General features: G+C 35.7%; 1 protein-coding gene across 1 annotated transcript; it reads right to left on the reverse strand.

The window, feature by feature from the left end:
- Window positions 1–4,325: 4,325 nt before the first annotated feature.
- On the reverse strand, window positions 4,326–25,506 carry ppil2 (peptidylprolyl isomerase (cyclophilin)-like 2). Its single transcript, XM_007547359.2, has 20 exons — window positions 25,346–25,506; window positions 25,126–25,175; window positions 24,540–24,585; window positions 24,127–24,189; window positions 23,516–23,567; window positions 23,098–23,149; window positions 22,417–22,508; window positions 22,025–22,114; window positions 21,865–21,940; window positions 20,853–21,013; window positions 17,807–17,882; window positions 16,010–16,116; window positions 14,281–14,370; window positions 11,581–11,614; window positions 8,809–8,926; window positions 7,791–7,847; window positions 6,750–6,822; window positions 5,598–5,660; window positions 5,385–5,527; window positions 4,326–4,550 (listed from the first exon to the last, which is right to left on the reverse strand). The coding sequence occupies exons 1-20, from the start codon at window positions 25,375–25,377 to the stop codon at window positions 4,448–4,450; spliced, it is 1,578 nt and encodes a 525-aa protein (XP_007547421.1). The 5' UTR covers window positions 25,378–25,506; the 3' UTR covers window positions 4,326–4,447.
- Between the last annotated feature and the right edge of the window lie 720 nt (window positions 25,507–26,226).

Raw genomic sequence — 26,226 nt, forward strand, 5'->3', positions numbered from 1 at the left:
CTTTGTACAGAACAAAGTATTCAATGAGAATATTTCATTCATTCAGATCTAGGATGTGTTATTTGAGTGTTCCCTTTATTTTTTTTTTGAGCAGTGTATATAGATATAGTCTTATGTTGACTTAAATTTTCTTAAACGTTTATTTATTTAGGCACAGGACAAAATATTTTTCATTTATCAACAATGTTTCTTTTTCCATTAATTATATTTTTTCTAAAACCAACAAATGCTGCACAACTTTTGTTGTCAAACATTTAAAATAAATAAATGAGGATAATAAACCCATAAAAAGATTTGGAAAATATTTACCTGTCTTTTAATGCAGCAACGGTGTAAGATACTGTTTATATTTTGGATCAACAATGATTTACAAATTCCTTTTCTACTAAAATTAGACTGCTTTGCTTTATTAAAATAATGTATATTTACTATCTTAACGGGATAAGATAGGGATAAAAAAAATGTATAGTCCAGTGGTTCCTAACCTTTTTTGAGGTACCGAACCCACCAGTTTCATATGCGCATTCACTGAACCCTTCTGTAGTGATAAATAAAAGGTGATCCCCCTCCCCCCAAATTCAAGACATTGGGGTGACCCAACTAGACTCTAGTTGGGTCACCCCATGATCACTAAGTCTTCTTAAAAGGTAGAGTCTCTGAGAACAGTTCTTCAAAATAAAGTCAGTGTTTTCAGCAAAGCCGAGCTGACTGTCCAGGAACGACCCACATTTGCCAGTTTCAACAGGCTGGCCATCGAGAGAAACTGTAACCACTTTAAGGTCTTGTTTAGATCATTTAATTAGCTCTACATTCTTAAGAGAATGAAAAATGTATAATAAATAATAAAGACTTTGCGGTATTATATGTAACGTGATCCTCTGCAGCAACTGATGGCAAAGCGGGGCGTCATCACGACTTTACACAGTGTGTCTTTACCTCCGCGGCAGAGGCTCCGCCGAACCCCTGAGACCGACTCACCGAATCCCTGGGGTTCGATCGAACCCAGGTTAAGAACCACTGGTATAGTCTTAAGAAATAAATGTTTTCAGTTTTATTTTTTTTTAAAAAGGCACTCAATACTGCTGTGTGCAACTTTTATAAAAAGAAAATGTTTTACTAATTTGTTTAAACTGTCAGTGTTGAGACAGAATAGTGTGGGACAGATCTGTGAAAAAGAGAGTTCCTCTCTGAAATTGTGTGATTTTTCAAACTTAGAAGTTTGAAAAGTCCAAGTTTTTCTAGAAAATTTCAGTTTTACTGGCAATATTTTTTACTTTTAAACAGTCAGAGATTTTCTTCTTTTTTTCTAGCATATTTTTGACTTCAAAATCTGAAATTTAATTTTTTTCTCAAAAATGTCTGCTGTTCATCTCAACATCTGTAAAATTAACCTAAACATTTCTGTTTTATAGCAATTTTTTAACTTCCAAAATCAGACATTTCCTTTTTTTTTTTTTTTTCTTTTTAGAAAATGTCTGGAATTAATAAAAAAAAATTGTGAGTTTTTTCCAGCATATTTGCAATTTTTCAAACTAAGAAATGTTCTTGTTTTTTCTAGATTTTTGGGTGGAAATTAACTCATTTTTTTCTTTCTGCAATGGTTTTAATATGCCATCGTGTGACTTTCTGGGGAACTAATTGTGTAGCCAGTATTTTTTTAAGAGGGGCCATGGCCCTCTTTTGTCCCCCTTTTGGGGTCACCTCTGCTCCTTAAGAGCACCAAGTTAAAAAAACAACAAAAATAGAAGCACTAAAATGGGGAGAACTTACTTTGGCACCAGTGTCTTCACTTTGCAACATCATGAATATTTCAGATTAAAAAATCCTGGTGGTTCTGTAGAGAGGAAGCCGGGAGTTCAGGGAGTCACAGACGCATTGCCTCTTTTCCTAGGATGACTGATGCATTTCCTCCGCCCTGAAAGCTACCAGTGATCTCCTCCACTTTACAGACCGAATGCTGTGGAATGGAGGGAAATGGAGGGTCGCTCAGTGTGAAATGAAAGTGAACAGACTGCAGGTTGTTGTAATTTAGAGCAACAGGGAGAATATTTAAGGGCCTGAATAATCTGACAGCTGGAAGCAAAAGGTTTGTTTGGTTTCTGAACATTTTTAAAGGGGCAGTATCATATATAAATCAGCTTTTTTTTAGTTTTACATCATGTTATCTTATTTCCTCATCAAAGACATACCTGGAATGTGCTTTTATTCTTTCATGCATGTTTGAGAAATTATTTAATCTCCATAGAAACCACTCAGCTCCTTCAAACTAGCCAGCAGCAATGAGCATCAGCTGAGCTCATTATAGGAGCTACTTCTCAGAGCAGCTCTGGTAAAAACGTTGTTAAACAGCTAATAAAGGAGCCATGTTGTGATGATTTCCTGAAGGCTGAGTTTCATAGAGAGCAGGAGCTTCTTAAAGAGACAGAAGTCCAGTTTCAACACGTAAAGTTACAAATTCATATATTTGTAACTGACTTTGTAATAACAACTGAAAGCAACATAGTTACTTGAATACATAATACCGCCCCATTCAGGGAGAAATATAAAAAATAAACTGTATGCTTTATAATAAAATTTTGCTCTCAAATCACAATTTGAGAGCAAATTAAAACTTTTTCTCTTATAGTTAAAATTTGAAGCTGCAGTACTGACTTGGTATCGATATTGATATTTCAGATCCAGGAAGGCTTTCCATCTAAACGCCAAACCAAACGAAGCTTCTAATAATGCAAAATTGGAGTAGTAGGAAAACGTAGTAGAGGAAGTGAAAATTTTGAGAATGAATAACATTACACATTCACATTATGTGAACTGTTTGTGTAAAATTGTCAATTTCAGTTGAGATTCTTGAGTTTCAGAGGCACAGCAGGAACGTTTCAGCATCCAGGTGTGAAAATGATCATCATGGCGGTCAGGAAGTCCAGACTCAGAGCTTCCTGTGAATGCCAGAGACGCTCAAAGTGTTTGTGCTGAATAATGAGCAGCATTAAAGGCCATTAGCGGCCATAACCAAGCGGCCAATAAATTAGGTTTTACGGCACTCTGGGGCGCATTTAAACAGCAGCCTGCATGCAGGATGTTCAGCGCAACGAATTGGGGCAGAACCAGGAAGTCAGGTTTGCTTTGGAAATATTTCTGCAGAGGAAGGAGCTTTCCAGGAAAAAATAAAAAGCAGAGTTGCTGCAGCAGAAGCTGACAGAAAGCATTAATAACAACGAGCTTCACCTTGAAATGTTTCCTTCCTGAAAGAAACATCCGATTTCCCCACCGGTCTTCAACATTACTTATTTTTGATTTCATTCTTCAAACAAATGAAGCTTTTTCAACTTAAAAACAAACCAGACAGCTCATTTTCCCCCCAAAGAGTAAACAGATATTAAACCAATATAGCAAAAATATCACAATTTATTTAGAAAACTTGTTTTTTTTTAATCTATTTGCAACAATAAACTTCCCAGTACTTTTGGGAATTGCATCTTACTTTATGCTTATTAAAACTTTCTCATACGACTTTATTCTCATCATGACTGTTCTCACATGACTCCTAATTTTATTACTTCCTGTACGACTTAATTCTCATAATTATGACTTTTTTGTACCATGATACAAATTTATTCTTGTAATATGACTTATTGTATGATTTTCATAATTTTATTTATTCATACAATTTTATTCTTGAAATATAATTATTCTTATAAGCTTTTATTTTCGTAATATTAATACTTTTGGTAATTCTATGACAATTTATTCTCGTAATTACGGCTTCTTGAAATATTACTTTATTGTCATTATTCTGACTTTCTCGTATGACTATTCTCATTTGATTTTATTTTTCCTCTGTTCACCATGGGTAAAAATTAGAGCCAGCTAATATTAAGTAGATTTAATAAAAACAGGTTTTATGAGTTTTATTCATGGAATAATTGTGAATTTCCACAACCGAATGACTAAAAGTACCAGCAACATATTTTTACGTAAATTTATCTTCTCATTAAATTTATTTTGTCATATTAAAACTGTTTAATATGATTTTTCACAAAAATTAACATCCAACTGAAGAAAGTTTATTCATCCTTTTTATAAGAGCCAAACAAAACAAAAAATTTTAAAATTGTTTATACAATAATAAAATTACATGAAAAAATGAAAACAGTTCAATTCCTTCTTTAAATTATAAAATAAATATTTGACTGCCTAAAATGCACATTTAGTGAATGTTTTTTTTATTTGTAGCAAAAGATGCATCTAAAAAATACCTTAAAGGTAATCTGATTGTTTCAGTGATATTTGATTAACAAGTGTTAACAAATGTAAAAACAAAGGTAGAACAGTAATGAAAAAGTATCTTTATTGCATATTTGACACTGGAGTCTACTTAATAAAAACGGGAGAAAATTTGAACTTTGACCTTTGATTTGTTATTTACAGAATGCTGGAAGCGTCGGCGCTACCAGGAGCTGAAATCTCCAAAACTCGTCTTTCCTTTGGACTTTTTGGCCGTTTGTCCGCTGGTGGACGGGCCGCCCTCGTCTTCAGCAGCCGGACGTTTTCTGGAAAATAACGGAAAAAGAAGAAACATTTTAGATGTTTAAAAACTTTTAGCAAATCGTCTGAAATGATGGCAGTGCGTTGGTCCAACTATCAGCAGGAGAGACGTCACACTGGGTGTGTTTACATTTGTTTATATCGAATCAATGTTTAGATTTTATGTTTATTTTATATATTTATTTTAATAAACATTTAACTGTTCAGAATAAAACGACAAAGGAGTAGTAAGTAACTAAGTAAATGAAAGGAAGAAGGAAAGAAAAACAGACAAAAAACTATAAAATAAAGAACAAAAGAAAGTAATAACAAAAAGAATGTAAGAAAGGAAAAACAAATAAAAGACAAAGCGAAAGAAAAAAATGAAGATAAACAAAAAGGGGATAGAAATAAAGAAAAGAAAGAAAAAGATTTAGAAAAAAGAATTGAAGGAATAAAGAAAAGAAAAAGAACAAATGAGACAGAAAAGAAAGTAAAAGAAGGAAAGGAAAAAGAGGGATAGAAATAAAGAAAACAAGGAAAGAAAGGGGCAGAAAAAAAGTAAAAGGGAAAGAAACAGTGAAAGATGGAGAGAAAAGAGGTAAAGTAAAAGAAAATAAGGGATAGATGAAAAGAAAGAAAACAAGGAAATAAAAAGAAAATAAAGAAAAAGTGTGTGTGAGTGTACATATCTACGTGTGTGTGTGTGTGTGTATATATGTGTGTGTGTGTGTATATATATATATGTGTGTGTGTATATATATGTGTGTGTGTGTGTATATATATATATATGTGTGTGTGTGTGTGTGTGTGTGTGTGTGTGTGTGTGTGTGTGTGTGTGTGTGTGCGCGCGCGCTCACGCCGCGGCCGGGTTGATGTATTTCCCCACGCCTTCCTTAAAGGTTTTTGGCGCCTGATCCTCCTTGGCCTTCTTCAGCGCCATGTTGGTCTGCTGCTTCTCCTCTTCCTGTTTCTGCAGCTCCTTTTCTCTCTCCGCCGCAATCTGAGCGGAAAATTCAGTTCCTTTATTTGTAATCAGCGTGATTTTATTTACTCCAAGTAAAGAGTCGAACCTGAGCGTCGGCCTCTTCGTACGGATCCACGAACACGGTGGTGCTGATCAGCTTGATCTCCGACTGCAAACGGAAACAACAGAAACCGTCTGATATCTGGAAATTAAATTTACATCTTTCTCTGGACGAGCAGGTCAGCCACAGTTCACACAGTGGAGAAATACCAGAAAAAAAAAAAAAACAAGCAGAAAAGGGCTAAGGAAAAAAATTCAAATTTGAGGAAAAAGCAATAAAACTTTGAGAAAAAGGTTATGCAACAGTAAGTCAAAATAATACAGGAAAAAAAGGTGTAATAATGCAAAAATAAATTTCGAATGTTAGGAAGTCTTTTTTAAGAGAAAAAAAAATCGTAATACGATCATAAAGTTGTAATGTTACGGGAACAAAGTTGTACAATATTGTGAGATAATAGTCGTGTCAATACGAGGAAAAAGTCATAATATGAAAATAAACTCATAATAATACAGGGAAAAAACAAAATACAAATAACACAATAAAACTCGCATTACAAGAATAAAGTACAACGAAAAGTCTGGCCCCAATATGTTGCTTTTATCATGTTAAGATAAATGTAACAGAATTAACCACATTTTTCTGTTTTCCCATGTAAAAGTCCAGAACCAGAACCTTTGCATTGTGTTTCTGGTACGCCCATAAATCTGACGCACAGGCAACTTCCTCAAGCAGCAGCAATGGAGGACAAAACCGCTTCTCTCGGCCGACATGGGGTTAATTTCTGATTTAAACTATCTGATTGGACGATGGAAAAGACTGTTGTCGTGTTCAGGTTGTGCTAAAAGCAGTTAGCATATCAGTGAAGCTGCTCAAGTCTGAAATCTCAATGCTAATCACGTGGCTAACGCTAATGTTAGCATTGGCAGCCCATATTTCTCAAGGAAAAACCTGAATTTGAAAGAGCATAGTACCACCTTTAACCAACCTGATGGTTGAATAACATATTAAAAACAATGAATATCTTTGTCGTTGAGCTAATTTTATATATTTAGCAGCAAAATGGGTTTTTGAATTTAATATGTTGCTTATTTTATTGATATATGTGGTTTTTGATTAAGATGTGGCTAATTCATTAAAGACCTTGCAGTTAATCGATTCCCATCGCTAAAAATCATTTATAAAATAATAAATTAGCACCTTCGGTTTGTCTGTTTTGGTATCACACTCCACATTCTCCATGGCTGTGAGCGTCTCAAACCCACCAACAACCCTGGAAACAAAAACAAAATGAATCTGTTAAATCCGTTTTCTCTCTACAGGAAAGTAAAAACAACCGTTAATGTTCTGCAGCATTTCCCAGTTCAACCAGCAGAATCAGAGGCTGAATCACAGTGAGGTTATCAGCCGATGCAAGGTGATGTAATTTACGTTCTACTTCCTGCTCACACAGGAAGTGACTTTTCAGCTAGAAGGTTCAGCTAAAGGACACAATTTATACCAACAATCTGTTTTTTCATATTTATACAGTTTTGGTTACAAGTCTTAGGCCTGCTTTTTTATTTTTATAATTTCATGTGCAACCGTATTTTTTTCTCAAGTTTTCTTATTTTCTAAAATTTTTTGCAGTAGTTTCTCTTTTTCTTTGTATTCTAGATTATTGTTTTTTTTCTGTATTTTTCTTTTTTTGTCTATATTTTGAACCATTTTTTCTTTATTTTTCCTTTTTTCTGTAGTTACATGCTAGTTGAGACCAAAGCATCAGACTAAGGCCTTTGGTAGAAACAAAAAAACGATAAATCATGCAAGTAGAAATGACTGAGCTTGTTTTAATTTATCATGCGACTAATTTATTGTTTATTGCGACAGGTTTAGTTGTGACACCATTTGCACATGTTCTATTTTTGTCTTAACATGTGTTATTGCGACAGGCCTAAACATAACCACTGAACAAGAATTATATCTACTGAAATTCTTAAAAATGAAATCCATAGTAGAACAAAGAAAAATATTCTGGTTTAGCGAATCGACTCAAACTTTAATCTCCCACTTTGACACGAAACTGCAGATCGTTTCAAAAACACTTTGAGACGCTGATGGAAATAAATTAAATTAGAGATAATCTGCTTATGGAAAGAAAACTGAGCAGAAATTTGAGCCAGAAACAAAAAGAGTGACTCAGCTAAAATCTGGGAAACAGACAGAAAAATAAGAGTTTAGAGTCATAAAACAGAAACGTACCTTCCAAACACCGTGTGCTTCCCGTCGAGGTACGCGCACGACCGAAACGTGATGAAGCTGAGGGAGAAAATAAACGCACAAACAGAATTAAATCGTGACAATTATTTATTTGTTTCAGATAATCATTAAATGTTCTTAAATATCTTAATTATACTGGATATTCTAGGACAAATGCTACAAGTTTCTATATTACTTTAAAGAGAAAAAATCCAATATGTGCCCTCTGATATAGCAAATAAGATTTATTTTAATATAAGAAAAATCATAATCATAATTTCTGAATGAACAGCTCAGAAAACCATTTAAAACTTTCACAAAACTTCAGTCCTTAAACATGAAGAAGTTGTTTATCTTGTCCAGCAACTCGATCTTCTCTACATGAGGAGTTTTAATAAATTAAGACGAAGACGTGGAAAATAAAAGCTTATTATTGTTCTGTCTGAAATTCAGCTAAATAATCACCCATTTCCACTTTTTCACAAATCAGATCAGATTTCAATTGATTTTTTTAAAATATGATAAAATAAGAAATTATTAAAGCAGCTTTTATTTCAATCATCCTTCTGTGAGACGGAAGAGAAAAACTCAACATTTTTGCTTAATTACGAGACTAAAGTCATAATATAAGGAAAATAAAGACACTTTTTACAGGAAGAAAGTTTTACAATTATGTGAAAAACTATTTTCAATTTTAATATTTTGTGTAGGAGTTATAAAATTACTACTTTATTCTAATATTTTATTCTTACAGTATTACATTATTCTCGCTGACAACTTTTTAAAATAGAGTTTCTCTCAATATTTATTCTCACATTATGAGTTATTCTTGTACAGCTTTTTTCATGTATTATTTAAACTTTAATCTGAAAATATTATGACTTTATTTGACCGACTCCATCTTCTTCAAAATAAACTCAGCCGTTTCAACGTTGATAATAATTGGATGTTTGTGTGTTAAAAGATGAAATATTTCCTTCAGTGGAAATGAGGCATCTACTTCTTAGACACGATTTCTTACAACTGAGATTTGTTGGTGTTTGGGCCGGAGTTGGCCATGCTCAGAACTCCCCGGCCCGTGTGGGACAAGTTGGGCCGAAACTCGTCTTTGAAGGGTTTTCCCCAGAATGACTCGCCACCTGAAGGACAAAAACATGATCTGAGATTTGGAAACAAACCAGTTTTACTTGGTTATTACAGCAATTCCTTCTTTTTTTTTTTGCAAAATTTTCACCTTTCAGACAGAAATTTCCAAGTATTTCTGCAACATTTCGGAGATTTTTCTACCACATTTTGACTTCTCAAGCTCAGAAATGTTTGTTTTTTTCCTAGAATTTTTTTTACATTAATCTAAAAATTTCAGGTTTTTTTCACAAATGTTTGACTTTTCAAACTGAGAAATTTGAGTCTTTTATAGAAAATTTCTGAGATTAATCTCAAAACCCGAGCTTTTTCTAGCAATTTTTTGACTTTCTGAAACTAATCTGATTACTTTTAGCAGAAGTTTACTACAATGAATCCAATATGCTGTTTAGATACAAAACTGCTTAGACGTACAAAAAAATTGGAATGAAGTGGAAGAAAATGTGTTGAAACTTTGATGGAAATTGGAACATGAATCTTCAGATATAAAAGTGTCTGCAAAGACAGATTTGTAATCCCAATCCCAACAGTTATAATTTTAGTCACTCGGGTGCTAAAGTTCAAGCCGTTTAAATTTTCTGTCCTGCAAAAACAATATCCTGGTAATAATTTGCCCCATTTGTTACACCTGCAGAGAAGTAAGAAGTGATCTTCTGTTTCTAGGCAATAAAAACGGTGTTTGCTGTTGCCTACAGACTCGTGTTGAAAGCCTCCAGCTGTAAATCTTTATCCAGGCTGACTGTTATTACAGGTCGCCGTGATGGGTGTGCAGGAACAGGCGCTGCAGGAGATTTGGCTCCCGACCGGGGAAGGGATCCGTTTCCCTGAGGTGTCGTCCCTCCAGATGGAGCACAAGCAATCAGCCGACACGTGAATATACAGCCACAATATCCATACGCGCTCTGTTTATGTCTGCAGCAGCACAAACACATAAACAAGTGCTGGGAGACTTCTGCAGCCATCAGGCTGGTGACCTTCCTGCATAATTAATCAACAAACTGACATTTTAACAGACTGACAGCGCCGCAAACGAAGGAGAGGGAGTAAAATATAAACGGTTAAACAGTCCATCAAACAGAATCTTCCTTTAATTACTCGCTCCAAATGACTCTGATCATCCCACAAATCCAGACGTTACACCCTGAGCCCCTCGCTCTAAACTTGGACGAGTTTTATTTATAAAACTACGATGTCGTATTAGAGTCATTGTAGAGGATAAAACTAACATTTTCTAGAAAAAGAAAGAGGATTTCTGAGTTTGAAAAGTCAAAAATCTGCAAAAAGAAACCACGCAAATTTTGAGATTAATTTCAGAAAAGTTCTAGAAAAAAATCACTGATTTTTTAAAATGTAAAAGTCAAAAATTTGCAAGAAAAAAAAATCTTAATTTTGAGATAAAGCTTCAAAGTTTTCTGAAAAAAACTTGGAAATTTCTGAGTTTGAAGCCAGAGATTTGCAAAACATATATATTTTGAGATAAATTTCAGAAATTATCTAGAAAAAATGTTTGGTAGATCAAATATTCAGAAATTTTGAGATCTAAAAAATTTTGTATGAAAAAAAGTGGAAATTTCTGAATTTCAAAAGTTGAAAATTTTCAACTTCTCTCTCAAAGACTGTCTTGTTTTTCTCTAGAATATTTCTGTTTTTCTAGCATATTTTATACATAGCTATACCTATCCCAACTTATTCAAGGATGCTTAATACGTCTCCAACACGTTAAAAAAGATGAAGAAACAGTTTATAAACAAAGTTGAAAGGTTGAAAATTTGCGAGAAAAAACTCAGAGTTTTAGTTTAATCTCAGAATTTTAATAAATAGGTTGAATTTAGGGGGAAAAATCTAACATTTTTCATAGGAGTCCACCAGGCCTGGTGAATGTGAGCGGACAGAAACCAGCAGCCCAAAATTAAAAGCCCAACACCTGAAATAAATCACTCAACATCTCTGGGTGGGACAGAAACTCAAAGGTCGGCCGCTTGCCAAACAGAAGTCCAATAATACCACAACTATTCAGCCATCAAAGGGCGTCAAATGACTTCTGAAGATCTGTACAAAGTTCACAGAAGACATCTTTAGTTTAAGAAAACAAGAGAATAAGTGAAGTCTATGCTAACATCCATAAAGGAACAGTATGTCTGTGCCAAAGTCCACAGCAGGGCCTGTTGTGGGCCTGTTATTGGTCCGTTAACGAGCCGGGTAAAGCCGTGTTGTTGGGCTGTGAGCACATATTGTTCAGCGCAGGCGACAAGGAGACTTTTACCCACAGGCCAGAAATTCTGCACCTTCATAAATCTGCCCCAGCAAACCCAGAGACACAGAGCTCACTGTGTCGGAGCGGCAGGAAACGAGCCGCATGTGGTCCAGCAGTCGATTACACTGGGCGGCGTTTTGAGCGGCTGCTTTAAGAGCAGGAAATTTACGCCACACGCCCAATGACGGGTCGCTCCCCGCGCGCTGCGGTCACATCATCTGTTACTTCTTTAATGCACTCCCACGTCCATTCACAGAGTTTATTTTTAGAAAACACTCGGCTTGACACGGCTGCATTGACGCAAAGCTCCCCTCCCCAAAAAAGAAACGGTTAATTATTGAGCAGAAAAGTTACGTAAGTTTGAATTTCAGTTTGGGAGAAGAGAGACCATCTTACCTGTGCCTGTACCAGTGGGGTCCCCTCCCTGAATCTGGAAACACAGAGACATCATCAGAATGGAAATGATCAAGTTTACTTTATCATATGATTAATTGATTAATTGCTTATTGTGACAGGCTTAACTCTATTAGCATTGCAAGCTAATCAAACAGCTATTAGCATTAATATACAATTATAAATCTTCCTTTAACCCTCCTTTGGCTTCTATAATCTTCCTTTCCTGGGTTTCAGAAACCAACAAACTCTCCCCCCTGCCCTTCTAACCAGCAGTCATGTTCCATGTAATCATTAATAGCAGAGCGACGCTTTTCCACTGAAAAGGCCTCCATTGTTCTTTGTCTACCTTCCTATGAGAGCTTCTAGCGCTCTGTGGTTTTTTCCCTTGACTTTGTGTTTGACAGAACCAGGAGTTATTGGCCACATGTGCTGCAATGGTTTCAATAATATTTACTGTTGTGTGTTTATTTCTACACTACAGATGAGGCAGCATGGAGCTGTTTGCAATTCTGGCACTAGGAATGAGCCTTAACGAGGTTTTAACAGGACGATGTCGTGACTAAAACTGTCATGGAAATTACCCAAAACCTCAAAACAACATGATGAAACTGCTTTTGTTCAAAACAGAGTAAAAATACAGCCATATCCGCAGGATGAGCATCAAATACCGGCTGGGGTTCGACAACATGACTGAAAAACCTGCATAAGCATATCATATCAGCTGATACTGACAATTATTGATTAGTTTTTTTGTTTTAAATTTCTGAAATACTGCCAAACTGGTGGCGAGACCTTCCCTGTTTCATCCACAGTTTTATCTGCTTCTTGTTTTTAGGCATTCATCAGGCAAAGTGGAGAAACCTTAAACTGCTGCTGCGCCAGTTACTCATTAGGTTGTTGCTAGGTAACCAAAGTTTGGGGGGGCCCGAACATGCTTGTTGCTCAGCAAGTTGTTGCTAGGTAACCAAAGATTGAGTGAGTTAGTTGATTCAAACTCAAAAGTACTTTTTTGATCCCAAAGGAAAATTAAATTAAATTACCAACAGCCTTGCTTAGAGGTTGAAAAACTAAAGTCTTTATTCTGCCTACATCTCCCAGAATGCTGTGCAGTTCTAGATCGGAGTTCAGTAAATATTCTGTACATTGATATTGATCGCGTGTCTATCGGGATATTTATTGCTACTGATTTATTGTCCAGCCCCGGCCCATATTTTTATATCGTTGCATCCTTAGCCTTTTATTTTTTGACTGAATGGTAACGCATATTAGGCCAAACTTTGTAATTAAAGGTAATAGGAATGAGCTTCAAAGGTTTCTGCAACCAACTGTTGAGAACAGCGCCATCTACCTTTTAAAATAAGGATCTCAGATGAATCTAAAAAACTAAAGAGATGATTTCCGAGGCTGCTGTGTCACGGTAAAGCCACTGCTGAACACATTTACCAGTTCAGATCAGCGAAAAGGTATTTTCTCTGTTATAGATTTGGTCAACTTCTGCTTTTTTCACACTTAAATTTTGAATTAAAATGGTCAAATACCCCAAAAGAAACAGCTTGGTACCCATGAAAATTCCCATCTACTGTTGTTTTAGTAGAAACAATCAGGCTTGAGTTTACTACAACATGATCTGAACTCATGAATAAGCAATCGGCGGTGGACTGAAAACCGCACAAAGAAAAAGACAAGGGTCCTCTAAAGACCAGATGTCCACTTGAGAGACATTTGAATTATGGGAGCGGCAGCTTTGAACAGCTGATCAGAGAAAATCTCATTCTGGGTTTCTGTTGAGAAGCTTCAGATGAAGAATGAGCAAAACAAAAAGCGATGCTAATCAACAAAACACAAAAATATATCAAAACCAAACACTGAATGCGGGTGAAAACCTCTCTGTTTCAGGTCAAAGGTGACCTACTGGAGAGCGGGGATAAAGCCAAACATCAGGAACATAGAACACGTTTAAAGGGGCAGTATCATGTATTTTACAGTTACCTTCAGTTATAGAAATGTATAGAAATGCTGTATATATCAAATATGAGTTAAAAAAAACATTTGACTTTGTAATTTGACGCCTTGAAATTGGGCCTCTGTTTCTTTAAGAAACTCCTGAAGCTCCGCCTTCAGGAAGTCATCATATCATGGCTCTTCTATTGACCCTTTAACAACGTTTTTAGCAGCGTTGCAATGAGAAGTAGCTCCTATAACGAACGACCTCGGCAGATGGTCAGATCCACCAGGTGTTTGCTAATTGCTGCTGGCTAGTCTGAAGGAGTACGGGGAAGTCTGCTCTGTGAGGAGAATCTCATTAACCTGGAAACTACAAGTTAATGAGGAGCTGCGTCAAGAAGGTCCAACCAGGCATTTTTCACAGCTGAATGGTTGCCATGGAGACTAACGGATTTCTCAAACATGCATGAAAGAATAAAGGCAGCACTCCAGGTACGTTTATGATGACTTCGAATGCTGAAATGCCAACGTTTGTGGTCAAGACAATATGTAATGATAAAAAAAGAAAACGTGTCATGAAACTGTGATAACCCAAAAAATATATCATTTGTAGCTAAAATATCAGGAAATATTTCCTGATATTGTGCAGTCCTAAACAGAAATCATTAAACATGTTTTAAATTTAAAAATTATTCTGATGGCTTGTATGAAATATCACTTTGTGATGCAGCAAAAGAGAACCCAGGTTCTTCTTACCATGAAGTTGCGGATGGACCTGTGGAAGATCGTCCCATCATAGTAGCTTTTTTTACACAGACGGATGAAATTCTCCCCAGCTTTGGGCACCTGGAAGAAAATATGTCCATAAGTGAAATTTACAGGATTTATCGACCTGAACTGACCATTAAAAGCAGCTGTTTCATAATGTTTATGTCGTTTTCAGTTCAGAGTTATGAAATAAGAACTCTAAATGAGTTCTGCCATTTAAAAAGAACAAAGAGGGTAAAACAAAAACATTTTATCACATTTTTTATATACCAACCGACTCATTGCTCTTAAACTGAGATCTGAAGGTTAATATTGATAAACCATAAACTGTAGCTAGACTATTTGTTTTCGACAACGTAGGTCTTGGTTCGGTTGAAGTGAACTTTGGTGAGGTTCGAAAGCAAATGTGAACACCAAGTGGACCGGAGACCGCTGCTCCAAAAGCAGGAAGTGGACTACAGTGCAGAGCATTCTGGGTAAATAAAACCAAAACAAGCATTTGAGTTTACTGATTGTGAGAAATGGCTTGTGGTGTTTAACCAGACAGGAGAGAAATCTTTCAACCACAACAATCTTTAAATTACATGAAGCAGGAAGTTGCACTCATGTCTTCTTTGTGTTGTTTCCTTCAGGAGTTCTTGGTGCAGTGCCACCACAGGTAAGGAGGGGAACAGGTTTTTCAATTAGTTTGGATGGTCTGACAGAGCAGCGTGAAAGAGAATCACAGCAGCTGAAAATGTAACAAATGTTGTGATTTTGGTTCCCAATCAAACTGAATCTACAGGACTATCAGGCGTGAAAACATCCTAAAACTTCTGCAAAGTGCCGTGTTTTGACTAAATAAAAACTGGTGACCCAAAGCCAGGAGGACGACATATACAGTTTAGGATGAAGTTGAGTTCATGCGGTGCCTGAGGCAGCTTCACATGTCTGCGTGACAAGGCAGGGTGAAAAGCTGTGCTCTGCTGGTGTACAAAACACAAAGAGATGTCTGGAGCACTGAGGCAGGTTAGAAAGGCCTCCAGGCTCTCGCTTAAATCATGACAGACGCAGACAGAAGCTCGTTCTGAAACGATGCAGCGTTTGTTCTCCGAACACGAGGCGCGGCTTCCTCTCCGACGCTGAGCGAGTCTACGGTTGTTAATATCAACAACCTTGAGGAAGACTCCTCTGCTTCGCTGTCTGTGTGAGAAACCAGCAGTGTTGCCTTTTAGCAGCGACTGATGGTGGTTTCCACGAACCGTCAGATGCTCTGGTCCCATCCGACCCATTTTTACTCTCTGAATCAGTGGAAAGGTTTCTCCAGTATTTTTTCATCTACATCAAAATAAATCCCTCTGTGCTAGTGATAGGTCTGTCAGGAAAACCAATTTTGCTGTACGATAAAATGTCCCAGAAGTTATCGCGATAAACAATAATATAACCACAAATCTTAAGATTGTAGAACATTTAAAAAGACAATGTGCAACATCCAGAGGTCAGATTTAGACAGTGAAAAAGAAAACAAAAGAAACTGCATGCAAATACTGAACTAATTACTATCTGCAGAACAAAATAGCTGCACTTACAGTGGGGTGTAATTACAGCAATGGGCATGAAAGACAGACGGCATATTGGATTCGACACAAAATCCACATCTGTATTTTTGTACTCTACTATACAAGTCTTAATTTTGTGTTGTGACATATAATAAATAAAAAATAAAATGCGTCTTCACCTTATCACAGTGCAACTCCAGGTTCAGGTCTCCCTTGTTTGTGTGCAGACGGACGTAGCCTTTTTTCTTTACGTACTGGTAGCGCACCATGTCGTCTGCAATTGCATCTGCAGAAACAACACAGTAGGAATATTTAAACTAAACCTGAAGTCATTTATAACCAAAGTGAGAGCAAACACACTACAGCAGCTACAACCGATTTCCTCACTATTTCCGCTCCACTCGGCATTTGCAAATAAAAATGTCATTAACTTTGCTTTCCCTCAGTTTTTTTATTAACTGAGGGAAAGCAGTTAATAAGAAAAAACTAAAGAAGCTAAATATTTTTCTTTGCAACAGAAAGTTTTTCAGGTCCATAGCAGAGTCTCTACTGGATGAAGCCAGCAGCTCCATAAAATTGTGCAAATTGGAATCACAAAAATAAATCTGCTACAAGGAAACAGAGCAATTTTGAACATAACAAAAAAAAAACACGTTTTTTGAAAACTTTTTTGCGTTGGGATGAGGTGTTTTTTTTTTTTTGGACATATAAAAAATAGTTTTTGCCTACATCAATTTTCACAAAAAAATGAATAATTCATGCGCTCGCTTGAGGCGTTTTTGGCTTTTCCAAAACATTTCCTGAAAAGTTTCTGACCTTCTCCATCCACTCCTGTTGGAAACAGGCGAGTTTCAGTTTTTCTCAGGGATGCGGTGTGTTTCCGACTGCCTGACCTGTCATTTGAAACCCTGATTTCGATTGATAACCCTGGTCTGGAGCGTTCCCCTGTCTATTTATCAGAGTGAGATCGAGCTGCAGCATCATTTCGGAGCCTTCGCCGCTGTGATTGGTGGCGCTGCCTTCCTCCCTCCTTTCAGATTTCTGCTGCCGATTCAGATTTTTCAAAACGTGGCATGACATTTTTAACCAAGCAGATATGATTCAGAACTGAAAATGCTCCTGCGTTGCCGGGACGTTTCTATGGCGACCGTCACGCAGCAAAGGTAACGGTGAATCACAGGTGTGGTCAGTTTTAGTCAGAAGATAAAAGAATAAAAGGCTCAGAGAGAGAGAGGGGGAGGAGAAATTAGGTTTAAATCATGAAACAAAACTCAGGACTTATGTGAGAAAAAAGTCAGTTTTAAATTGAAAGATGAAACAAATAAATGACTCAACATTTGAGTCATTTATAAGGAAAACTGTTCAGGATTATTGCTGAGTTTTATGTTACTTTTCTATATGAAAAATATGTAAACATTAAACTGTGGATTTACTAAAAATATTGGCTCTGATGAGCAAACACTGATAAATGGAGAGGTAGGAAGGAAGGATGTTGATGGTTGTACTGGTGGACAGTTGGGTAAATAGTTGGTTGGATGTACTCATGGTTGGATGTACAGTTGGATGGTATTGATGGATGATGGACGTTTTCATGTTGATGTTTTAGGAAACCTTTAAATTCCTTGATGTAGATTAAAGATTGAGGAATTAGATTAAATCTAATCTGCTAATCTCAATCTGACGCTCTAATCTCCACAGTCTCATTTAAATAAAACATTATTCATAGAGTTATTTTGTTTCTGCATTTCCCTAGAAGTCAAACCTTCCTCTCTTCTGTCTCTGTGGTTCTTGGTGAACTGGGTCAGCGGATCCAGAGACCCGGACCGCTGCGTGTTGCGTAACGGCGCGTCTCTCCATGCAGCCGCTGAGAAACGCTAAACGAGCTGCAGAAGCAACAACACGACTGAGCCGAGCCGCTGGATGAAGGAACCAAAACAAGAGGAGGTTCGTTTTCACCGCTGCTGCGAATCGCTTGCCTGCTTCGTGCGTCGTTGCTGGAGTCATGGCGGTGGAGGTGAAGGAGGCGGAGACCCGGCCTGTGGAGTAATGGGCCTGGAGGAGGACAAGATGGAGGGAAACATATTTAAAATCACCTGGTCAATCAATTTTTACTTTTAATTTGTGGTTTAAAATGTTGATATTAGAAATGCAAAGATATATCTGGCTTAACGCATCAGCTGATTTTAGTCAGATACAGAGTCGGCAAAGAGAGAGAAGCTACATATAGAATAAAATATGATATTAGCTGTAAACGAAAAGAGTTTTGTAAGTAGCTAGAAATTTAATTTTGGAGTAAAAATCCTCAACTTCTGAATTTTTTCCCCTCCAGTCTAAATGTCACACAGCTGCATTGACTTTCTGAGTAACACACCTCAGCTTGAGGCCAATAATTCAGCGTAGTTACAACTCATACCTGTTGAAATACACAATATAAACGAACAAATTTTATCATAAGATAAAAGCTGTTGGCATCCAATGACATTCCTGAAACTTCCCAGAGAAAACTGGGAAAAGAGTTTTCATGAAAAGCTCAATTAGCCCTTTCTTTTTTTGAAAGATAATTTTGTTTACAGAGACTTCATAATTCATTGCATTTGTTGTTTCTGTTGTTTTATTTATTCATTTTGAACATATTTAAGATGTCGTCGCGTTCCAGATCTTTGAGAATGTGTTCTTCCATCAATATACCGTTACCATTATAATACTTGAAAATGGTCTCAAAATAACAACATTATTGTTTATTCTAATAACTTCTGGGTTAATTTATGGTCCAGTAAGATGTTATTGTGACAGGCCTCGTTACAGCCTGTGGCCTTCCTGTTACGATCCCGACTACTTTCTGCTTTCCACAGAAAAACATCCATTTCCATGATGAAGGGACCATGTGCAGCAACATCACTTAAAAAAACATTTATAAATCGATCATTTAAACTCATATTTATGTTTCCTATTAATGAATACTCAATAATTTATTTGAGTTTCTTTGTCTTGACTTTTTAACAAAATCATTTACTGTTTGCATATTTCAGTGAACAGCAGCTCTCCATTTCTGAGCTGCTTGCCGTGTTTATGTCATGTTGCCTTCTGCCACTTGGTGGCGCACCAGCGCACAGTAACGTCATTGTGAAACACAAGCAATGACGTCACCTCATATCGACTCCATTAGGCCTTAAACCTACTTTGACTCTGAAGTGCATCAGTGCTGGGGACAAACTCACAGCAAACATTTATTGGGCTTTTCAAGAGTAAAATGGCCAAAAATCTAATTTTTATTTAATTATGATTAAAGTAAGAAAACCTGTTAAATTTTTCTGTAGTCGGGTCATGAAAAAAGCCAAAAACAAAAAATGTACCCCCTCTGGAGGGATGAATCGTTTATATACGTTTCTGCCTAACTTTTAGTCATGTTCATCCATGTTTTTATTTAAATAACTTCCAAGCCCGACTTTACATTTAATCCACTTGTGACGTATAAAACCTGAGATCAGGTTAAGATGCTGAATTAATTTGGAGTAAATCTGTATTCAAGATCATTTAAGAAGAAAATCTAAGACAATTTAAGAAAAGATTATTTAAGAAACATGTTTAAGTTAGATAATTTAAGAAAACAATTTAAGATAGTTTAAGATGAGATCACTGAAGATCATCTTAGAAAATATTTTAAAATAAGATAATTTAAGACAACTTAAGAAAAAATTAAGATGTAAAAAAAAAGTTATTTAAAAAAACTTATGATTATTTAAGAACATGTTATTTTTAGGAAAGATAATATTTGTTGCACCCACAATTGGAAAATTATTGAACTGGACTTTTATAAAGATCAAATTTGCTGTGAAACAGCCAAAGAGAAATAAACTAAATTTAAATATTTCTGTATATCAACATTTTCAGGTTAAAAAGAAACCTCTTCAGGTTTGCTACAAAAAATAAATAAATTCATCTTTCCATTAAAAAACTTGCAAATGTCAGTTTAAAACTCTAACAAAATACAATCAAAACATATTAGAAAATTAATTTCTTAAGTAATAATGACTCAGGTCAGAAGGGTCAAAACTTTGCTTTGTAGCTTGAGTTGTTTTCTGCAGTGCAGGTGCAGCCTGCCAGGTGAATAAACAGGTTTAATGCCAGGCTCCGCCGTTCATGCAAGACGTAAGCCAAACTCTAAACCTCACCTAAGCTTAGATTTATTTAATCTTTAAAATAGTGAGCCCAGCTACTGAGATTATATCAGATCTGTTGAATAAACAATTATGTAAGAGTGAAGAAGTTGCTTAAATCAACAGGATAACTCACTAGAGATAAAAGCTCAAAGGTATAATTGCATCTGAAAAGCCAAAGCAATCTTCTGCTCCAATTCTTCTGAAGGCTGAGACTTCACCTTGTTTTTTATAAATCTGACCTATATTCACTGTTTTCTCAGAGACCATCAACCTGTCACCCCAAATATAAACCGCAGACAGCGAGTGCACAAAGACGTTCCGGCTTGAAGAAGAAAACCTTTTATGAAGAGGCAGCAGCAGAGAAACGAGGTCCAACTGTTTCTGATTATTCTCAGCTGTATGTGATTAAAAAAGTGGTCTTATTTCAGGTTAATCTTAGATATGATAACTAAAATCACAAATGTACAAAGGAACCAAGTGATAAAGTATGAAGAACACTGTCCTTTTTAGAAAACACAACCGCACACCTTCACTTAACTGTACATATGTTTTTTTTTCCAGTGACTAAACAGTTATTTGTCTCTTTGCCCGTTTTAAATTCACTGCATAACAAACCGTTTGTCTCCCTCTTATGTACAAAGTAAACATTACATGTCTTGAAAAGGCGACTCCTAAAATGTGGCAGAAATCTGTGAGACTATTGAACATAAAACACATTACATAGAAAAGGTCATGTTTGTCCAGAAAGTCTCTGCAGCAGAGTTCACTCCTGAGCGGGATATTTTTTAACGACTCCTGGGAGAGCTTTGGTTCCTTCAGTTTACCTCAGAGTCTGCGCAGTCCAGCGTTTGTGTTTACTCACAGCGTTTATTTTGTCCGTCTTCTTGGCTTCAGGCTCCTTCATGGTGGAGGCCAGCAGCTGATCCCCTTTGTACTCTTTGTAGAGCTCCGCCAAGGTCTCTCTGGTTTCCAGGTTGGTGCTCTTCAGGTGGTACGCTGGATCCTGTTTGGCCTTTTCCTCATCTAAACAGGAGCGGGCACACAATCCAGGAAACGGCTCAGAAATGCAACACTTTTCACACAGATTTATGGGTTAGAGTGACGTTTTCTGAAACAGTTTAATTCCCCCAACTGCGCACAGAGATGAGTGCAAATAATCCTGTTGGAATGAGCAATTAACCAATTAATCACATTGATTATTACATTGATAAGATTTATTGCTTTAATCTTTTCTTTCTACCAAAAACTGAATGATTAAACTCTTCAGTTTGGTGTTTTGGTCTCAACTAGCCTTTTTTTTTTTTAAGGATAGTTTTGTTTACAGAAACTTCATAATTCATTTTATTTATTGTTTCTGTTGTTTTTATTTATTTTGGATATTTAAAATGTCTTCCAGTTCTGTTCTCACATTATTATTACTGTTATATTACTTTAGAATGGTCTCAAAACAAAAATATTATTGTTTATTGCAATAACTTTTGGGATAATTTATTGGCCAGCAGAAGTTTTTGTGACAGGCCAGTTTATGGCAGCAGCAGTCAGTCTTGCAGTGAATCAGAAGAGGCCTCTGACTGAAGTCTGTTGCTGGATGACAGTCTGATGACCGTCATGACATGCTAACATGCTAACAGCTCAAATTCAGAGCAGCAGAGAAAATATTCCACAGCAAAATATCTGTGATGTCACCATCAGAAGTGCTAATCCACCTCATTTGCTTCTGCTGCACCTTGTTACACATCTGCCTGGTTGTATGGTTAGAAATACGGGCAAAGAGACGTTGAAGTAGGGGAATAGCAGCGACACTACTCCTACTTTGGTAAAATTTTAGTCTACTCCAACGACCTCTGATGAGAAGCAATTTGTTAGTCACTAACCTGGATCGAGCACCTTAAGGTTGTTCTTCACGTGGAAAAAGCTGGACACGTTGAACTTATCCAGGTTGGTGGGGTCCTTTAAAGACGAAACAAAACGTCAGAAACATCACCAGTTTTCCAGAATAAAAACTTAAACTAAAGGAATGAGTCTGCCACCGACCTGAAGCATTATGATATCCTTTCTAGTGAAGGGTTCATCAGTCAGCAGGTCTTTATAACTTTTGGTCTTTATGTTTAGTTGCTCAACAGCCTGAAGGGAAACAGAATTACTTCAAATTAAAGCAAAATATCTATTTTATGTTCTGTTGCTGATTGGTTTGATTATTAGTAAAATGTCTTGAATTTTATTAGTTTTATTGTCATTAAAGAAAAGAAAGAAACATCTAGTACACAAAACCTTGTGACATACGGTAGTATTTTGTAATTAGATTGATTTCTGATCCTGTTTGGTTTAAAACTGAAACCAAAATCAACATCATGTCTTTATCATGTCATCATCAGTTTGTGTCTGAAAACTATTTTCAGTGAGGATGTAGAGCAAAAGTCACAAACCTCGTAGGAAAACACATTTCCAGTGACCTTGTTTGCAACAATGTGGGAGTTATTTGTGAAGACGTTGTACAGAACAGGGCAGTGATACTTTCCTGCAACAACAACAAAAACATTAAAGTAAATAAGCAGTTGGGTGAAAGAAGACTTACTCTGCATACGATTATCGTTGGGATCAGCAGCAACTTTTTCTGAACATTCTGTCAACACTCAATTCTCTGGATGTGTGAGGATACATGGGATGACCAAATGTCAAATAATTAGAGCCAAACAAAAAACAGCAACTCTAAAGTGTGTTTATTTTACAAAAACAAAGTCAAATATGCAAAACACTATTTTGCATTTGCACATTAAAAGAAAGGACAGGAAAAAATACTTTAAAATTTTTTTAAAAACATTCAGTGTTTTGCGAGGTGTTTACGGCAGCATTTTGTTATGTTTGTAACAGCTGGTCTCTAAACATCTGGTCTCTAAATCTCTAAACATGAAATACTAACTTACTGCATCATTTTTCATTCGCACCTCACTTTGAGTTAATAAATATATTTAGAAAGGAAAAAGTGGAAGCCAGAGAAATAAAAACGGATTTCATAAATCCCTCCCGCCTCTCTTCCAACTTCTAAAATCACATGAAGGAAATGCTCACATTTGTTATTAATTTAAGAGAAAAAAATAATAATTTACCGTCGTTGTTCTTGGCGAAGTTGAGCTTAATAAGAGACTTTGCTTCCAGTTTCTGCAAGACAACAATAGCAACTAAAATAAGGCTTAAAGCTTCAAAATGAGCTCTGGAAGTTTAAATATACATACAGAACAGAACATGTGGAAAATATAGAACGCTCCATAAAAAATCAGTTCCTAAATGTTTACATGTCTAATCTTATTTCTAAATGTCTCTCTCTAAAGAAAGTTGGTTTACTTATGAAAACAGTGTCTTAATGAGTAAATGTTCATCTAAACACTCCTGTGTTTTCATCTTTTATACAAAAAAGCAAACTATGCAAACATGAAACCCAAATGTTAAAATATTGACCTAATTCTTAAATATCTTCCTAAATGTCCCAGTTAACACAACCAGTATTTGAAAAATAAATTTTCTTACTTCTCCAGAGATCGGATTAGTTCCGTACTTCTTAATCCACGGAACGATGCTCCTAAAAAAGAGACGAGAAGAAAGCAGAGAAAGAAAGTAAATGCAACAATACACATTTATTATAACAGTCTGCTGTTTTATTACAAAAACCGTTTTAATCTATCAAAATATTCATCACAGTTGTGTAAAAGCTAAACCAACACAGCTGTTACTCTAAAGGAGACAAATCAGTTCATCCACTTGCAAAAGTCTTAAAATAATATATTTTACTGTTAATTTTACACTGAAATTTTTAGAAAAGTTCAACCTTTTATTAATTTGAGCATATTATTCATTGGGGAAAAATACCACATTAAAATCTAATTATTCAATAATTCTCCTGGGTTTTTAGGTTTCTATTAATGCCTACTTTCTAATCAACTCCCGTTTTCCTGCAGAAGAAATAAAACACGACACAGGCAGTCATTTCTTTTAGCAACTGAACACTAAGCTGGAAAATTCAAAATCTATCAATATAATATTAGGTTACTGTATTGAAATGATAATGTATGTTAGATTCTTGCATCTTTTTAAAGGGTGATAATTAATTAAACAGTTCAAATTCAGTACAAGTTACTCACAGCAGGTCAAACACGACTCCCTCCTCAGTGCAGACGGGATACTCAAACGGCTGCAGGGACAAGCTGAAACGAAGCCAAAAAAGGTAGAATATAGAGTTATTTCAATAAAAACAAAATGGAGAACTGTGAATTCATCCTTTTATTGTTTTCTGTCAACAAACACCTCACAAAACATAGAAAAACAAATGTTAGAAGGTGTTCCAGGTAGTTTCATAACCTCTTGGTAAAGAAAGGAATGTTATAATTTATGCAACAGCTCAAGATTTTGGATCTTTAAGACTAATAAAAAAATAATAATCAAAGTATTGGATTATTAGTAAAAAAGACGGACAGGCAGAACAAATGAAACAAAGAACAGAAAAACAGAATAAAAACAGTTTTTTCCTCTAGCAGGATAAGAGATTTCTTCTTACCTGCAGTGGTCAAACGGAAGCCGTTTAAAGTTTGATCGGGGGATTTCTGAAAAATAAAGCCAAAACTGAAAATCCAACCATTGTATCGGTTCAGTCATGTTAGATCAAAGCTGTCCAGGTTTTGTAGTTGTTGTTTTAAGTTTAATTTAAGAATTTATCACAAACAAAAACTCTACTCCTTTGAGGAATATTTTAAGTTTCAACAATACATTTACAACATCAACCTGATGTTCTTTCCAGTTACTATAAAGTGACTTATGTTAATTTCTAACTCCATGTCTACTTTTTACTTTAACTTGAGTAAAGAGATGTTCAAGTAGTGCTATTCTTAATTCAAGTACAATATTTAGGTACTCTTCCCACCTCTGCTCTAGATATAGATGAATTACATTATTTCTGACACATTCTCCCATTTCCGGAGTCTCGTAATAACAAACTTACACCCATCTCCATAAGTTATAAAGCAATGACGTATGAAACCACTAATAAATCGACAACTTAAAGGCCCTTCATAAAACATGATCAAGACAAACACGACAGTCACAACTGTTATCTAAAATAAAGGATTGACGTAGTTGAAAGTCACCTGCTCGTTTCCCTCCATAAAAATTGGTGTATTCCGTACATGTGATGTACCTGTAATAATGTTAAAATACACAAACGTTAATAAAAAATAAAGAAGAAACACTTACAAAGCTTTTAATTTAAAGAAACATCACAAACAAGCTAACGTGTGCTAGCATGCTAGCTTGTTAGCGGAGGAGGTAAAACGTATTTTTATGACGTCGTAAAGGTTTTAATCTTACATTTTGTCTTTTTGGTGCTGTCGCTTCCCCATCTTTACTGTGTGGAAAAGTCTGAACTATTAAATACAATAAAAAAATATCAAACTTTAACGGTATATCATACAAGCTCTATGCCTTCTCTGTACTTCTTGTTTGGTGTCGTTCTTGTTCTTCTTTTTTGAGTTTTGAGTCATCTTTATTAGCGCCCTCTTCCGGACCAGTCATTCATCACAAGTCTCTTAAAAGGATCTTTATTCTACAAAAACTGATTTCAACTTTGACTGAAATAATGTGATATTAAAACTCGGTTAACCAGCACTTCATGATCAATATTCTCCTTTGATTCTTACATCTCCTGCATACCATAAACAAATATGGTAACTACGAAGAGCCATTTCAGCCAAATTTAAATAAATAAATACATCTGAGGAATATCAATAATAATAAATAAAGCAATAATAAAACAGAAAATAAATTAGGTAATATATTTGGAAATAAGTAAATACATTAGGAAATAAACTAATGACAAAATATAATTGAAAATAGATAAATAAATATATTAGGAAAAAAAATAATTCATATATGTTGTAGTTATTTCCTCATTTATTTATTTAGTAATTGTCAGTTTTGGCAAGATTAGTCTTCCCTGTATGCAACACTAGAGCACATTAGTTATAAAACCCAGTAAGATTCTTCCCAATGATTGTCTATGTTCTTATTCTGTAGCCTTCTGTAGCAGGACAGAATGGAGTGGGTAGCATCATGCTAGGATTTTATTTTATTATTATTATTGCATCAAAACTGCTCAAACACATTATTAAACTCCCCCAAATGATGCAATATTCATGCCCACAATGAGTGACTCTAACTATGACCACACTCAATCCACAACCTCCTTACAT

This window comes from Poecilia formosa, unplaced genomic scaffold, assembly GCF_000485575.1.
Source record: "Poecilia formosa unplaced genomic scaffold, Poecilia_formosa-5.1.2 Scaffold20, whole genome shotgun sequence".
NCBI lineage: Eukaryota > Metazoa > Chordata > Actinopteri > Cyprinodontiformes > Poeciliidae > Poecilia > Poecilia formosa.